At 39.7% G+C, this 18,804-nt stretch overlaps 1 protein-coding gene across 2 annotated transcripts in view; it reads right to left on the bottom strand.

Annotated features, from left to right (window-relative positions):
- SATB2 (SATB homeobox 2) overlaps nt 1–18,804 on the bottom strand; it is a 193,675-nt gene that overhangs the window by 94,766 nt on the left and 80,105 nt on the right. For both annotated transcript variants that reach the window (XM_081813908.1, XM_081813907.1), the window contains 3 exons: nt 15,740–15,866; nt 14,444–14,567; nt 2,727–2,829 (listed from right to left, as the gene is read on the bottom strand). In XM_081813908.1, coding sequence (XP_081670034.1) covers nt 2,727–2,829; nt 14,444–14,567; nt 15,740–15,866 — 354 coding nt within the window. The remainder of the gene's footprint in view (nt 1–2,726; nt 2,830–14,443; nt 14,568–15,739; nt 15,867–18,804) is intronic.

Here is an 18,804-nt window from a genome sequence, read left to right as displayed (position 1 = left end):
TAAAACAGACATTAGCAGATAATAGGAAACATATTTAACAATGTAGCTGCATTTAGTTTGGGACATTAGTAAGTTTGCATGAGATTTTCTTCTATACATTGTATCAGCAGGATACATGTAAACTGGTAATTTGGGGATTGAAATGGGATGGGTAGGGGGGCAAGGAAGGACACAGAACTCTGGCTTCCAGGTTCTCAGGAAGAGCCCTAAGGTAGAATTCTGCTTCTGCTACTACTCATTTCCAGATTTGAAACTCATTACTTCTCTTTCTTATTTTGGAAATGGATGGACACAAACAGAAATTTTACAAACAAAATAATTTCTTTCCCATGAGAAGTGGATTCTACTAGATAGGAACTCCCACAGTGCTATCTATTCATAGCACAAAGCCTCTTTCAGATGAAATGTGCCTGGATAGGTCCGACACTTCCTTTTCTCTGAGGGCCGAAAGTTAATAAAATATACTTCTCTGGGTGTTTATTTTCTGTACACCATTATACCTGCCATGAATTCTTTGTTTTTCCTCCCACTCCTTTGGTTGATGAATCAACACCACTTGAACTGTTTTACGGCAGCTTGTGTTTACTTCACACATACCTTAACCTTCCCTTTTCTCCTCCTACTGACACACACACATGCACACACACACTTTTCAACAGCAATGACTAGCTCCATCTCCTTGAATAGCATGTGTACACAGTGTCTGGCAGCCTCTTCAGGCGTGGATCCTTGACCTCCTGATCGAAATCAAGGTCTCAGTCTGCTTTTATGACACTTAAGATTTAACTGTGCATTTACTATCTTGAAAAAAAAATAGCTTAAAGAATTGAATCTCTAAGAAAGAAAAAAGTAGAAGATACAAGTGTTCCTGTGTGTGTGTGTGCATGCGTGTGTGAGCAGACACACACACACACACACAAACACACACACACACAGATTCTGTAGTGGCAATTCTGAAAACACTAGAGTGGAGAGTTTCTGAATCTGGAATTATACTCCAGCCTATTAAAAGAGGACTCTCTCTTCCTTTTCTCTTCTAACAGCAAGTAAATGGGATCTAACAAATGACCCTGAAGCTGCATGATTCTTTTGATTTTTAGCCAAAGAGGATATGTTCAAACACTTCAACAATTTTATTTTAAAAGAAAAACTTGGAGACAACACTTAGAGAAAAGAAACCCTTCTGAACTACACAATCATGTCTTATAATGAGAAGGAGTTATTCATCTTATCCTATATAAGAGTTAATATTAATAATATTGTAAAGCAAGTGCCCAAACTGGAATCTAAATGCTTCTAAGAATTTTAGAATACATTGAAGAGAAATGGATCTTAATTCAATTTTCACTGCACTTTAATTCTCCTGGGTAGTTCAACATCTTGACTTTCCTTATAAATTGGATATTTAGAATAAAATGCTCTCAATCTTTTGTAATCAGAACTGTGCTGCCAATGCATGTAAACATTTGTTCGTTTCCTCAAAAGGTAACCAGGTAAACAATTCCCAAATACCAAACAACCAACAGGCATTACTTCGATACTATCTCTCTGGAGGAAACCAGCAGGTAGTAAAACAAATAAATTCATCTTTTACTTTTACCTACCCACCATAAATTGTCATTTGAACCTCAGATGGGGGCAGTGAACTGTTAGCAAGGCTATGAATACCTATAATAAGGTATGATGGATGATGTCATAATCATGCAAAAATATAGAGTGGAAGGACCTTCGAACATCAACCTATTATGTTACCCAAAAATTCCCCAAATCCCCTCAGGGGCTGGTAGGATCTGAATCTGAATAGCATTTGAATTGGGTGAGGACACCAGAATGTTTCCAACACTGACATTATTTGTAAAGGAAAAATATCACTGACATATTTAAAGGCCTGGATGGTCTAAATAGCATGCCATTTATCATATAAGAGACTGTATTTTCAGGACCAGATACAATTCCACATTTACTATATTACTACTATTACCACTACTACAATTAATTATTATTATAGCATTATGGCATTACAGCTATTATTTATTAAGAGGTTTCTTTATGCCAGTATTAACCTATTTAGTCCTCACAGCTAGTGAGTGATTTAGATACTTTTATTGTTTAAATTTTCAGATGAGGAGACTGAATCTTGGTGAAGTTAAAAAATTTGCTCAAACACACACTAGCAAAGGGAGAACAGAGATTTGAACACAAGTCTGCTTTACTGCAGCAGAGACCCTTTGATTTAACCACTGCTCTGGAACTGTCACCAAATAAACACATCAAAACTCCATTTTTAACCAAAGATTTCCTGATACCACAGCAAGCAGTCATTCTAATTTGTTAATTGGTACTTGAACTGTAAGTGCTGATTTAACCTACAATGACTGCTTTTAAATTTCCAGTGATTCATTGATTGAGCTTTTTAAATAGACATGCCTATCTGAAATAAACCACTTCAAGTATTTCTAAACATCTTGGCCTTCACATGCATCTCTTGTGAAGACAATAAACTTCATGTATTATGCTACGAATTTTACTTTAGTTCTAATACCATCTTAGTTTTAAGGGAGCTAATTAGGATCTCCTGATGGAAATATTAAGAATCTTACCTTTGTAAAAATTGTATATAATTCTATAAAAATGTATACCTAAAATTAGCATAAACTCCAAAGAACCAAAAATTAATTGCCCTAAGACACTAAAAATAGGCTTTAAAAACAAAAACGTCAGTTTACCTTTAATCTTCTTGTACTTCTTATACCATCTCCCAAACTCCTGGCACTTGGTTGCTGACACGTTGGCATAATATGTGCTATTTACAATGGATGAAATCATACTCTGAAAAGAAAAAAAAAAAATAATAGTTACATTTTTCATAAACGAGTACTCCTTTTTAGGGATAAGAAGTATCACCCACACCGATCTCCGTTGTCTTTTAAATCTGAAGTAGTCATCCTCCTACAAACTAAACTATCAAACATCAAATATGATTACCTAAATTTACTCTTTCTTTAACTTCTACTTGTATGATGACAGTGTTTTCTCCAAAAAAACCAACCTTGGGGCAATGTCAAAGATGGAGGAGGCAGGACATACAGATTAGATACAAAGGGAAAGAACAGTTGTGATTTAGGAACCAGAGTAAAAGGTGAGATCAGATGCTCCAGCATCGGTAATCCAAATAATGCCTTTCAGATGTTTCTGTTCTGCTTCCAACTGCAACAAGCTTACACAGCCAAGAATCTGAGAACATCCGTGCTACACACTGCAGAACAACATTTAGGGAAATAAGTTAAATTAATATAATTTATAGAAACGTGTGATTAGCACTTGTGTGAAAATTCACCAAATGAAAAAATTAACAGTGCTATTTTAGAGCAGGGGAAACTAAACATAACACTTGTACTGTGTTTCAACCAAAAATGAATCCAAGCTAAAACTTTCTGAGTGCTTAAGTACATGATTCGTTCTTGCTCTTCATCCCTTCTTCCTCTTTAGCTCTACGCTTTGGTTGATTTGTTTGTAAATGGGATGAAAAGGAAAGAGAAGAGCATAACCTGACTTACCACTAAAAAATTAAATTATAATTGCACACCTTGAATGAAATTTCCTACAGGTATGTTTTCAGTCAATATGGCATGTTTGGACCAACATTTGTAACAGATGTTAACTTATATACCTGAATTGACTATGATAATACAGTCACAGATTTATACAGAGATCTTTATTTCAGCAAATTCTGTCTAAGAACAAATGGACATAAACTCGAGAGATCCAAATAACCTCCGTACGGTTTTATATCTTGCCTTGAAATCTCACCTTTCTTCAAAAAGGTATCTCCAGATATGGATGGAACAGCTGTGCAAAATCTCAAAACTTCTAATGGTATTTTCCAAAGTAGTCAAGATAAAAAAGATAATAAATCAAGGCAACAGCAAGTTATTTACCAAGAGGTTCAAACACCAGCAAACAGTACTGCATAGACTCCCATTTAAAACAGTTCCCTCACTGAGCCCAGAGTCCCTCTTTTTCAAAAATCACTATGCAGTGCTGGTGGGGGAGGGGAATCCTAATTCAATTCACAGAAACCTCTTTGGCCCTTTCTACAGAGCAGATGGCTAACCTACCCCAGTTGCTGATCTCTAAATGACAATTCTGTTCTCTAAGGGGAAATAGTAAGAAGAACCTTTTTAATCTGAGGATCTGAACACAGCCCTGGGAACACAAAGAGCCAGTATCACCTGAGTGTATCACAGAACTTCCAGAACCTTACCTACTGCCTTAGAGGATCAGTGGAATCCTAATCTTCCTGAGGCAGGGTTCTGCTTTGTGTGTTACTAACAAAGAAGTAAAGAAGTCTCTTGGCTAGCGGGGCTAGTTCCCTCTCTGGGCTGAGTTTTTCTCTTTGTCTTAATCTGTGAAACCCTTGAGGACAGTGACTGTGTCTGTTTCATCCCCCCCCCACCCCCACCCCATGTCTAACTCACTTCTGATGTGGGACATCTGAGTCACTCAAATATAACAGATGAAAAGGGACAGAGATGAAATTTTAAAATGCCAAATTGAAATGTCATAATAATGAAAATTTTAACATGAAAGTGGCCTAATAATAGATGCACCAGCTATGCTGGTGTATACGAATAATTGCAAATGTACTTGTCATCTCTGTATGTTGTCTGTATGCATGTTACCCTCTGGAGAGGCACAGGATAGATAGCCATGACAGGAAACCAAGGTAAGCCTCCTATTGCAAAGTTGGTCTGGGAGGCAGACTAAAATGCAAAGTGTCTCAATTACTACCTGGAGCGGTCTGGCAACTCTTCCTCATCCATAAGACCAGGCCACCAACCCATATCATTGTGGCCCCAGATAATCCACCTTTCCCTCATTCTCTAGCTTTACTTATTTTGTCCTTGCTCCAGATGTGTCTTCACTGACCCTGCACAAAGCCAGTGTCAATCTATGGGGCAAGGTAGTTAGTATCTTGGCTTCCATGGTCTCCATCACCAGATCCTATACTAGAATCAGGTTCACACAACTCATTTAAAAAAGAAGTTGGCTATGCAGAGACTCAATCAGATTTGTTCTCTTCCACAGATTATTATAAATGAGTTTCTATCACTACTGACCATGATGGGGGTGGGGGGGGATAGATTTAAACTATGAGTTGAGCAAAGGAATTAGGTAGCAGATAAAGAAAATTTCCTAGATAATGAGAATCTTTAGTCACTCAAAGGTCTCTTTGAGTTTGTGGCACATTTTATTCATATTAATTACCTGCAGGTCTTTACATATAGTTGACACTCAAACTAGTTCTACTGATAGGAATTTTCATAATTCATCTTCAGAGAGCTTGAAAAACAGAAGAGGTACATCAGGGGCATATTTCAGATGAAAGATCACGTTATGTCTTATTATTCCAGTTTCAAACATGAGTATTCTCTAACCCTAAATTAGACTGTTATATTCTCATAGCCCGAGTTTGAACCACCAGGCCTCACTAGAACACTCTGGACAGATACACAAGGTCATCTAAATGTTAGTGTCAATTTGTTTTTAAAAAATCAAAACTTACTTCACTATAAACAAAATTAAAAGGAGCTAATACAGGGCGCCTGGGTGGCTCAGTTGGTTGAGCGACTGCCTTCGGCTCAGGTCATGATCCTGGAGTCCCGGGATCGAGTCCCGCATCGGGCTCCCTGCTCAGCAGGGAGTCTGCTTCTCCCTCTGACCCTCCTCCCTCTCATGCTCTCTGTCTCTCATTCTCTCTGTCTCAAATAAATAAATAAAATCTTTAAAAAAAAAAAAAAAAGGAGCTAATACAGACCCAGCACATACTGACTTTTGCTCTACATGGTATAAAGTTTCCCAGAGGTCCTGGGGCACAGAGAATCTGCATTTACCACATTTCATCCATTCTACAGCCACATGTTTAAAATACTTTAATGTCACTGAAACTGGGATGCATCTTACAATCAACAGCATCTTAGACCTGATGAGATACAGTTGCTGCAAAAATAGGATGAGTAATGATTAAAATCTCTCCCACCAACCACTCTGCCAAAAAAAACCTAATTTCCATTTACTGCTTTTTTAAAGTATGTATATAGTTTTGTACTTTATATTGCTCTTTTATGTTTTCCAGTAATTCTAGAGCAACCACGCTATTGGACTTTTAAGATCTCCACATCTTTTTTACAAATGAACAAAGATTTGAGCGGACTTTTTCAATCCAGAATGCAACCAACTCCTGAACATCCATGTTGTATAAAACAAAGCTGATACCAATAACCCAAAAGAGATGCATGCTGTTATTTTTAACACTTAAGGGATTACGTATGAAGCAAGCTTAATGGCATGGTGGTGGGCTGTGACAAGGAAAGGGGAAGGCATGCATGCACTGGGCAATCAGACAGACCCTTCAGGTACTTAGTCACAGCCATAAACACCACAACAATAGTAACTGTAGACAAAGCTATGCTATGAAAAGTATTATGTGTTAAAATAAATAGAAAGGTTTAAAATATCTTCCCAACTACAGAAACTTTTGGAAAATTTCAGACTCATTTGTAATTAATCATTAAATCTTAAATATGAAGATTTTAAATGAGAAATAAACTCCAGATTTCCTCATTTGCAGTCACTCTGACGCCTAGTTTGCCAGTTATATTTGAAAGTTATTTAAAATAATAATGATAATAATATTAAAAGAATTATAATGTATTTGAGGATTTAAAATATACCAGAATCAGTTACTTCAAAATTTACTAGCTGATTTAAATTTGCACCAAGCCAAATTGCAAGAGAATATTATACTGTTTTAAATATATATTGTTTAAACAATAAACTGTATTTTTTTTAAAAGATTTTATTTATTCATTTGAGAGAGAGAGAGACAGAGAGAACAAGCCAGGGAAGAGGCAGAGGGAAAGGGAGAAGCAGACTCCCCGCTGAGCAAGGAGCCGGATACAAGACTCCATCCCAGGACCCTGGGATCATGACCTGAGCCAAAGGCAGACGCTTAACCATCTGAGCCACCCAGGTGCCCTAAAATGTATTGTTTTAATAGTTACTATAGTTAAATAGATAGCCTTATCTAAAAATAAATTTTTTTTTAGGATCCTGAGACAAATTTTAAACTCACTTGTTTGTTTTTCACTAGCTCAAAGAATAGATGTCACCTGTGATACGGCTCCATTTTTCAAACTGAGGGCCAAGAAGCTCAGAATGAAGAAGCATCTCGTCCAAAGTCAAATAGCAGTAGAAAGCACCATAAAATGACCCTAGTACCAGGCCACATTATTTCATGGGTCTCTTAAGAAGGGAAACTAATTAATGAAAGAAAGTAAATATTCACCACCACCTCCATCAGCTGGTACAAACTCAACAGCGAATATTGCAACCAATTCTTCAGACAAAGAAGACACAAGGTGTGACAAAAGCAAAACATCAAGTTGTGACCTTGGGCCCCTTATAGGAGTTAATTAAGGAGTTTAGAATCAGAGAAAACTAAGGAACCTAAAGACAATTTAAACTTTAATAGGAAAATCAAAACAATAAACACAGGTTAAGATGATTTGTACAATACACTTGAAAAGACAGAGACCTGAGCACCCCTTCTTCCTCCCCAAGAAAAGAAAGATAAAATAATTGGATATCCTTTACCACATTCTCCTTGGCTTAGTGAGATTTATTTGTTTGAATAGCAGCAGTGTTATGCTGAGTAGCTAAGCTGCAGATAACATAATACACTTGCTATAAAAAAGAACATTTTAAAACCAAAGTGAATGGTTACATGTTCTGTCAGCAGGAATGCCCTGTCTTAGCAAGAAGAGCGTTGAGTGGAGAGAGAAGCTGGCATCTCGTAGCTTCCCTTTCCATGCCTACGGGGGAGAGAGCATGATGCAGGCAAAGAATGATATATGCATTTTTTGCTCATTTTCAGCCTTCTTATTCTGCTTTGCAGTATGCTAAATGACATATTAAACATGAGATTATAATGATACGTCCATCAAGTATAGTAAAGGAAAAAACCTGATCTGGAGAAATACTTTGTCATGAAAAATTCAGTTAATGTTAGTTGGCAGCCTCCTGCTCTCCCTTTCTATCCCCATTTCTCAGCTATACTATCAGAACTGAAAACTTCGCAGGGTGCCTGGGTGGCTCAGTTGGTTAAGCAACTGCCTTCGGCTTGGGTCATGATCCCAGGGTCCTGGGATCGAGCCCGCCATCAGGCTCCCTGTTCGGCAGGAAGCCCACTTCTCCCTCTGCCTCCCCCTGCTACTCTGCCTGCTTGTGTACTCTCTCTTTCTCTCTCTCTCTCTCTCTGTCAAATAAATAAATAAATAAATATTTTTAAAAAAGGAAAAAAGAATTGAAAACTTTGCCATTCTAGTTGGAGGAAACACTTGCCCTGGGCTTTGGAGTCTGACAGGACTACATCTGAGAGCTCCTCCCTTAACGGGCTGCTGGTGGCACCCTCATCTGGGGAAGTGGGATGTTGCTACCTGTCTCAGAGGCTGTAAGGATGCAGAGAGATCATCTGTGTACAAGGCCTGACACACAAGATGCGGAGTCAGTGAGTGTCCGCTCTCTCCCCTCCACACAATCATTTCCACTGTTCATGGCAATCACCCAGTTAGGGATTCCTTTCAAGCTGTCATCTGTACACCTCCTTCAACAAGAGTCATGAGGTTGGGCCTCGAACGAAAACAAACTCACGTGAAAATAACTGGAAGGGACAGTTGGCAACTGGTTAACATAAGACAGGAGGCATCCCGACTACATACGTGAATTTAAGACAAAATGCAACAGACAGTTGGCAACTAGTTAAGACAACACTGGTCCACACAGTTGATCAGCCTCTTGTCTGTAGATGAGCACAGAGTCAATTTGTTTCTTCTACCAACCCAACTGGCTACTTGAGTTCACTGCCCGATTATTTTAGCATATTGTACATTCAAGTAGGTCTTTTAAGGATCCCCAAATGAGCAAGACTTGCTCAGGATGACAGAAATAATTATCCTACAGTCTATGTCTTAAAAAGACTGTATAAACACCACATCACCATCATACTGGAAATCCAGTAACGTTTTCACGGTTCAGTAACTTCTGCCAGTCATTTTGTTCCTCAAGTATTTGGCAATAAAACCTCCACTAAGGGCATGGGACAGAGCTGCTTTAAAAACATATCTATAGGGGCACCTGGGTAGCTCAGCCGGTTAAGCAGCTGCCTTCAGCTCAGGTTATGATTCCAGGGTCCTGGGATCGAGCCCCACTTCGGCTCTCCGCTCAGGGGGAGCCTGCTTCTCCCTTTCCCTCTGCCTCTCCTCCAGCTTCTATGCTCTCTCTCCTGTGCTCTCTCTCTCACTCGCTCACTCTCTGTCTCTCAAATAAATAAATAAAATCTTAAAAAATATATATCTATATGCTAAATGAAATAAGCCAGATAAAAAGACAAATATTCTATGATTCTACTTTTGAGGCAGTTAGAACAAGTAAATTCATACAGAGAATAGAAGAGAGGTTACCTGAGGTTGGGGGTGGGGAGAGGGGAATGGGGAGTTTTTATGTAATGGCTGTAGACTTTCTGTTTGGGGTGATGAAGAGTTTTTGGAAATAGATAGTGGTGATGGTTGCACAACACTGTGAATGTAGTTAATGCCACCGAATTATAAACTTAAACATGGTTAGAATGATAAACTTCATGTTATGTATTTTTACCACAAAAATAAATTTTAAAAAAACCTATCTAGAGTCACAGAAAACATGTTCTGTTACTGGGGTTGCAGGGGAACACTGGAAGGTGCATGCCTTTGCAAATTAGTTGTTCGTTCACTGCAAGTTTAAGTTAACAAGACTGTCTCTTTAGTCTTTCCATTTGATCATCATAATACCCAATGAGGTGGACAAGGAAGGTACTGTTAGCTCTACTTATTTTAAGGGATCAAAACCCAGAGGACCTGGGATTTTGTCTTTAACTCTTCCTTGAGTAAAAATAAGTAAGCCACAGAAAGACATGTTCATAATGTTTCTAAATTGGAACATTTAGTTAGAAATGACTATTTAATAGGAGACCCATGCCTAAGGTACGGTATCTTAGGGTGCTTGGCACAGACTATATGGCTGGACGGAGAGGTTGGAAGTGGTGACTCAAACAAAAACAAGCTCACATGAAATGTGAGGGGGACATCAGAGGAAAGGGAAGAGGCCATCAGCACTGAAACACATTCGGAAAGGTGAAATCAAAACTAAATACATAGACACACAAATACAACCTATACTTTCCAAGTACCTGGCCAGACAGAGAATAGCAAAATCATGACTTCTCTCCCTTTAAATATATATGCCTCAGCCTGCAATTGTTGCCCTTTTATGGACTTTTCCACTTTTCTTTTCTTCTGCCTTTAAATTAGGCTGCTCTTTTGAGCTGTAGAATACTGGGATGTTGGAGAAAATATATACAGGCCATTGAATCATCTCCCTTTATGCAATCGCCACACTTGAGTGAGGAAATACCTAGTACGGTTTCGTTTGGAGATAATAAGGAAGAATTATTTCAAAACAGTTTTTTCACTCCTGAACGGAGTCTTATCTTACATAGCCCAATAAGCTACTTTCCCCTTTGAAGTAAGTAGTACTCTTCTTCCTGGGTTGAAAGCTGTCCTCCTCTCTCATCTTCCCCTTGGCTTCCCCAGCCCATGGCAAAGTGCCTGACTCCTAATTGGGACTCCAGTAATGTTGGTGGAATACAGTGTTGAAGTACTGTTTCACCTTCTCAGACCAAAAATGCATTCTTTTTCACATTATGTAGGTTGAACCTTAAAAAAAATGCATGTACCTGTTCTATAACAACCACAAACAAAATACGTGGGCTTATCCCCACACTGAAATGCAATCCAGCTATGCAACTGAAGTGAATAATCTAGAATGCTTAAGGGTAATAGCTGTAGGATTAATGCTGGGGCCCATATGACATGTCCATGCTCACTGAGGACTATCCCAGTAAGATTTTCCATAATCACACAGCATACCAGAAGCCTAAATCAAATCTCCCCCAAATTTAAGTAACAGAACTGAGCCCCATTTGATTGAAAATGCACTGGGCATCGACCACCAAATTACTGTATTCACTGTTTCTAGTTCAAAACATTTTAGGGCTGCCAAGAACACCATAAAAATAATAAAACTTTACAGTTTATAGCACTTTCTAAAACATTTTTATACTTAATTCATTAAACACATTACAGCGGTGGTTCTCAATCAAGAGTGATTTACTCCCCTCCTAGGACATTTGGCAATGTGTGGAGACATTCTGGTTGTCACAACTGGGGGGAGGGGAGATGGTGGCATGCTACTGGCATCTAGTGGGTAGAGGCCAGGGATGCTGCTACATACCCTGCAATACACAGGGCAGCCCCCGCCCGCCAAGAGTTATTTACCCAAAAGTTAAATAGGGCTAAGCTGCGAACTCCTCCATCAGAATACCAACTTCTTGCAAGACATGTATGGTGCTGAATGCTGAGGAAGTGAAGATGAACAAGACATGGGCAGCCCATCAAGTGAGGAGAACTGGCAGGTGGCACTGACAACAGGCTGTGATACGCACTACGACAGGGGTGTGGGAGAGAGGCTACCCAGGGCAGAAGAAGCAACTGCTTCAACCAGGAGGTCAGGGTACTCCCCCAGCAGTGACTTTCCAGCTGGAATGTGCAAGATGACTTCATCAAACAGAGGACAGCACTGCATGCTAGCCGGGAGAAATCGCATATGCAAAAGCAAGAGTCACCAGCATTGTATGCGGGGCTACCAAAGCCAGAGATTAACATAGTGTGTCTCCCTGGAAGGCCAATCTCACGTGGACAGAAGGCGAATTTCACAGGTAAAGTGATTTTTATGGCATTTTAAAAATATCGAAAACCAGGTATATGGAGTAGAATATAAATTTTGCATGATTTTTTAAAATAACACAAGAAGTTGCATTGTTAGACTTGCAATGCTAAGGGTACTAGTTAGGTTGCTCTCACCCTCAGGAATATTTTGGTGACATTTGAGCAATGGCAAATGTTCCAAAATAATTAACTCCATGTGTTTGGAGCACAAAGAGGATGCAGGTAAAAGGAAAAAGGCAGCTCTGGTGAGAAACCAGGCTGGACAGTATCATCTTAACAATTCTTACAGGCCATGTTACACAGTCTGCACCTCCTTCAGGCTGGGCAGGAGCAGTCACTGGAGGCTGGGAGAGGAGGAAATGGCAAGATCTTGGTGCTGGGAAAGCAAGAGACAGGAGAAAGGTTAAAGTTATGAGGCAGTTAAGTCTAAACAGGGCAAGGGCAGGAAGGAGGAAGATTTCAGATACGAAGGCAGCAGAATCCACAGGATCAAACTTGAGAGTGACGGAGAAGAAACTTTTTTAGGTTGGGCAGCCGAGGGGTGGGGGGGCAAGTAATGAGAATACAAAATGGGGGGAGAAAGAGGTTTTTATAGTAGGGGTAAAGGTGATCCCATTCAAACCTCAAGACAACCCTGCAAATTATATGAAATATGTATGGATACAGTCATGCCCAGTTTCCAGAGGAAATCAATAAGGCTCCAGAAGTAGACGGGCTTGCCCAGCATCACACATCCAGCAAAAAAGAAGGGAGATGGCAGCCAGGGTGCTCAGCTCCTGATCTGGGTTCTTTCCACTCATGCCGTCTCTCTAGTCACATTTTACAGTTATAACTAAACTTGATCATCATGATAGATCAGTTGTGACCAAATTTCCATCGGCTGTAATAGCCCTGGATACAATTCTGAATTGGTGATATTCAGTTAGGACCTTGTCCACTTCCAAGCGAAGCCCATTTTGATTTCCACATAAATTCAAGAGACAATTAATCGTGACTGTGAAATTCAGGGCAAATGATTGAATTTTTTTCCCTAAACTGTTCTTTATCAATCTCTGTATATAATCAGAATTAACTTGAAATTCTTATTTTTATAACTTCATAAGCAATCACATTGGAAGAAATCAAAATCCTAGCAACAAGTGTTGGCACCTACATACTCACCTACACGTAGGTACTGAAATGGCCTGTGTGAAAGCGGTAAGCTCAAGAGCAGGAACACAACCGATGGTCAAGAGATACCAGTGTTCCTTTCTATCTAGCTACCTACTACTCAGGTGCATGCCTTCTTGAGTATTTGGAAGCAAAAATATTAATAGCATGCTTTATCTCACGGGACTTAAAGTCCAAAACATGCTCCACGACACACATAAAAAATATTCAGTTCACACCAACAATATCGTGTCTCAATATTAATAGCTGATACTATTAATGGAGCATCATTGTATGCCAGGCACCAGGCCAAGAATTTATGTGATTTATCTCATTTACTCCTCATTGTATGACTTAGAACTATTACTATCCTGGTTTTACTGACAAAGAAGTAGGCTCATAGAAGTGAGGTCATAGAGGCCTGTAAGCCAGGACATGAATCCAGATCTAACTGATTCCAGAATGCATGCTCTTAACCACCAGGCTTCCTGCTTCCCCCAAAGACTCTATTATCCTAGAACACAGCTCAGGGCACATCAAGTTTCTATGGTTCTTGTCACCTTCCCTTGAACTTGACAGACATGTAATTAGTCCATTGTCTTAAATCAAGTGTAGCAACTCACACAGGAAATGGATTTCCATTCATAGTTTTAAACAATGTCAACTTGAGTTCATGTCATAGCAGTCCTAAGCCACTGACCCTAGCCACCAAAATATTACCTCATCATTAGAAAAAGTGGGTCCCTCGCCCATGAGCACAAATGGAAAAGGCAGCCCTTTCCTACTCTGTTCCTTCCTTTGATCCTGTCTACCTCTTATTTTTGTGGCTTTAGTTTCTCATCAGTTCACTAAAAATGGAGTATCACTTTTTCTCATGATGCATTTTCACATGGCAAATACACTGCAAAATTTATACAAATGTGTATGATGTAAAGATCATCTCTCTTTGCTAGCCAAGGGAAATGCTCAATAAATAAATAAAAAATAATTAAGATGGGTCTGACATGGTTGACTCATTCCACTGACTAAGTAAAGGAATGGTCTGGAGCCTGAGACTTTGCAGGCGAGATCTGGATTAGGATCTCAACTTGCCACTGAGCCTACTGAGTAAGCTTAGGAAGGTAAAGTGCTTCTGAGTCTTGATTTCTTGATCTATAAAATGGAGACACTGGTACCTACCTCCTGTGATATACATGAGAAATATTATGTTATTAACATAGTTAAAGATTGCAAATGTGAAATGTTTTAATACCTGCCCATTACATCAAAGCTCTCGGTAAGTGATAACTTCTACTCCAAAACAAAGAGCACCAAACCTCCATATTTTTTCCACCTAAAGTGTAGGCCCCTCCTATTACATAGTCCACCGGTGCCTTTCTAGGTTCCCCAGAACCCCACCTGGATATACTGACCTGGGAGAGAGGGCATTCTTTGGCTAATGTGCTCTGGTTCATCTCTTTGAGCAGTTCCTTTAAGGCATTGCGGACTGTGGCATGGTTCCACTGCTCCGCAGGCAAGTCTTCCAACTTTGAACAACTGGGAAACAGAGCAAGAATGAACAACACACAAACCTTAACGGAGGGCCCTGGCTGCAGAGGGTACAGAGTGTGACAGTCACTCCCGGGTCCTCTGCCAGCAGGGGGAAAACTGTTAAAGCTCAGGGTCTAATGTGGGCCCTGAATGAGGGTAAGGGAGAAAAACTACTTCCCCAGGACTTGGACCGAGCCCAATTCGGCTTCTTTAAGTTTGTTTTCATACTTGCCTAAGAAAAATAGTCACTTCAGATATGAAGAATTGCTAATATTTTAAAATGTGGTTTTTCCAGTTTGTTGATGAAAATGGCATGGCAATATGATTGTAAACTTCCACAATACAAGTTTAATTATTGGACATCCCTAAGGTTAAATGTAGACAAACAGTCCATCAAATTCAAAGCGTGAAGGTCCACTCCTCACTCTCCTAGAACAATTCAGAGATGTTGTTTTCCTAACCAAAAATAAGAGAGGACACTAAAGCCTTCCTGGACAAGGATGGGGATGTTGGGGCCCTACTAAAGAACAAATACTCTAAAATGAGCAAATTCAAAACCCTTACACTAAAGGACAAATCCTATGACTTATAGGCACTTTCCAATACAAGACGCTGCAGAGAACTAGATGCTTTAGAGGCATAATTTGTTCTGGATGCTGTACCTGAAAAAAATCATTTCCAGAACCTCTGCAGGCCACAGAGTGTGCTTCTTTAAGGCGGCCACCAGGAAGGGAAGAAAAAGATCCCCAGTGCCAGCACCTTCCTGATAAGCCTGCTACATGGGGACAGAACTCAGCCCTCAAAACACAAACCTGAAAACAGCAGAAGTGCTTATTCTTCAAATAGTATATGCTAAGCATTTAAACAGAGAACCCATCAAATTAGGGGCTGTGGAAAGTTCCCCTTTAAGGGCCACAGATTTTTAATGATTTATCAAGCTTCCCCTAGGTTACCACTTCACTGCTTCTGAAAACAAAACATAAAACAGTTGGAATGTGGACTATAAAGATGCCTGGTGAAGTGTCCCTCCTTCCCTGCTCTCTCTCCCTTTCTAATTTTTTTTTCATTTCATCCATGTCTAGAAATTAACAAAGACAGGACGTTCTAATGTCAGCAGCGACTCTGACCCATGGAGCAGCTCCTCGAGTAAGGAAGGGCAGATGTTCAGAGACACCCACCTTTGTAATTGGATTTTCAACGTCACGACATGATAGACATCCTGGAGCATGTCGGCCACCGTGGCGTCGGGTGCATCTGTCACGTAGCTGAGGGGCAGAGGGTTCCACCTCCCCAGCTTGATTATTCCTGCAAAGAGAAGAAAAACACAGTAAACACATTTCTGCTATTTATTAAACCTTCTCATTGTTTGTTCAGTGTTCAGAAGGTCATTCCATAGTCAACATTCAAGGCCCATTCAGAGATATTTTACAACCCGGTGCAATAACCTATTTCTTTCTGGCTGACAGTTGAGTTAACTATACAGGAAGATGGGAATGAAAGGATGAGGTTTAATCACGGACAATCAGTTCTTTTATGTTTTCCTGTTTCTTAAATTACTTAGAAAACCATACGGATACTTCCTTCCCCCAAAGTCTTGTTTCACATTCTAACTTAAGACTGATGCTAAATATACCGGACTGCTGATTTCATAGAACAAAAAAAAAAAAAAAAGCAAGCCTTAAGTAAATATAAGATTTGGTTTTGAATTGTACAAGAAAATTCCTGTGTGTGGGCTCAGCACACACACAGTCACATCCTGACTGTGGTGTGATCCCCAGTGCAAACAGCATTTGGAGCTGATGAAGCAGTTCGAGTTCACTTCCAGATTCGTGTTTCACCAGGCAGAGGGGTTATTTTCCAATAGCACAATGACTGACCACAGATCAGAAATAGCAGAGATGCCTTCAACTTCCTTTTTTTTAAAATTTTATTCCTCTGCTCTTTTTAGAGTGACAATGGTACCATTTCTCTGTGGGTTTCCTGCTGCATATGGTAAACATGCATGACAGTGGAGAGAGAATAAAAATCCTGGTCAAACTTGGGCTACGTAGAGCAGTGACTTTAGGAATACCCTTGTGACAAGAAGATTCGTGGGACAGCTTCAGCAAAACATGATGAAAATGCTAACTTATTCATAAGATGGACCCACCTTATCTGGTGCATAAGGGCACATGTAACGTTGATGAAGAAAAATAAAGAAAAACCCATTCGAAAACACAGTGTAACAAAAATTTTATTTGTATGCAATGAAAAACCCAACGGTCCCCAAGATGTCAGAAATTGTCACACATAAGAAACAGCTGTTTTAGTGAAAGAAAAGGAACAGAATCTTTTTTTGACAATACAGGTGAGTCCAACTACACTGTTTTTTCAAAATATTTTTTATTGTCAAAGAGAGAGAACACCTGTATACCCAAGTGAACTTCTAAAAGCTTCACAAAATAATGCTTTATAGCTATCGAGTAAAATTCCAATAATAGGAAATGAACTTTCTGGTCAGGGCACGTCCTGTCCAAGATGAAATAAATGAATGCGCAATGCTTGACATAATGCTTGAAAACAGGGAATAAACAGAACAAAAATATTAAAATGATGCACTGTTTCAGTATTAAGATTTAACAATCTGGTGCTGAATATGCTGCAGTATAAATAGTGCCTGGACTCAGATCCAATAAAGTAACACAGCTCTCATTCATAGTACCGTATGTCTCCAGTTCTGGCTCCTTAAGTCACATTTCACTTGCCAAGAAAAGCTGTTTTCTTGTGGGGATAGTTTTGCTAACATTCTCTCTCATGACAATGAAAAGTGCACAGCAATGCAGCATAAAGTAGCCGTGAAATGAACATCCAGGGCCCACTGGACAGCCACCCGGGGAGAGGCTGGGTCTGCTGTCTTGCTTCTTTGACTCCTTCTGATCTTTGAAAATTACTAAAAAAGATAACATATAATGTGTCTAACATATTTCCTTTTTTAAAAAAAATCACTACATAATTTTAAATTCCTTTAAAAAAATCATTATCATGATAGCCCGTTGAGTATAAATCGGCCATATTCTAAAAACATGGTATATTTCATTATAAGAGATTGGAAGGAGGGAAAAGTGAAGTCAGCAATTGCACCCTGCACCCTATGACAGACAAGTAGAAGAAGCCGACTGTGTGGGTCATTTTGGTGACGAAGAATACAAAGGTAACATGAAGCCCACGACTCCTGCCAACTGCCAAGCACAATGCTCAAGGAGGTTCCCCCAAGCTGCTGTGTGTCTGTGTGTCACTGCTCTTTCCTTTTTATTGCTGAGTAGTGTTCTGCTGTAGGAATAGACCACACTGCAATCAGACACAACAGAGGATCTCTGCAGGATTTAATTTATATAAAATACAAGAACAGGCAAGACTACAGTACTAATCTATGGGGACTGAAGTCAGAAAGTGGGTACCTCTGGACAGCAGGGGCAACTGACTGGAAAGAAATGTAAAGGGATTTTCTTGTTTTGGCTGCTGGTTGCATGGGCATAAAAATTGTCAAATTCATCAAATGCAACACTTAATATGCATACATTTTACTGTACATAAATTATATCTCAATACAAAAAAGGGTATTGGGGGAGGGATCTCTGCAGGAAATGACAGACAAATCACTCTACTGGAAAACAGTAATCTCCATTTAGGTCAATTCTGTCCCCACCTTGATGAGCTGGAAGGAGACTTGCCTGGGCTGGAATGAGACACACACAGGTGTCTTCACAACACTTAATACCTCCACAGAGAGCAGCTGCTACAGGTTGGTTTCTACATCTTGGAAGAGAGCTGCTGACACATGCTATTTTCAGGCAATGGGAAGTGGCATGTGCTTTTGCTTTTTCACACTATATTGAATAACCTGCATGGTCCTGGAAGTCACTTTCTTTGCTCTTCTATCTACCAGGGTCTGCAGGTGCAACATCTGCTAGGACAGCTGTGTCTAGAAGACTGCTCTCCTCCAGCCAGGCAGGGACATGACGTAACTCTTTTTTAAAAGCCTTTCCTCCAAACATGGTCTTTGTCTAATGCATGAACCCTCTTTGGAAATGCATCCCTTAGATACAGTCTTCCTTCCCCAACACAAAACAGACAAAAATATTACTTGGGCTAGAAGTCAAATGTTAATTGAGGAAATCAAACTGGGAAGCACTATAACATAGTGACTAAGAATGCAGGCTTCCAAGTGAAATTGCCTCTGTTCACACCCTGGCTCCTCCACTTA

Source organism: Leptonychotes weddellii, chromosome 3 (genome assembly GCF_054177405.1).
Source record: "Leptonychotes weddellii isolate Sample4059 chromosome 3, ASM5417740v2, whole genome shotgun sequence".
Classification (NCBI taxonomy): domain Eukaryota; kingdom Metazoa; phylum Chordata; class Mammalia; order Carnivora; family Phocidae; genus Leptonychotes; species Leptonychotes weddellii.
The sequence above is the reverse complement of the archived record's forward strand: the minus strand, read 5'-3'. Positions and strand labels throughout refer to the sequence as shown.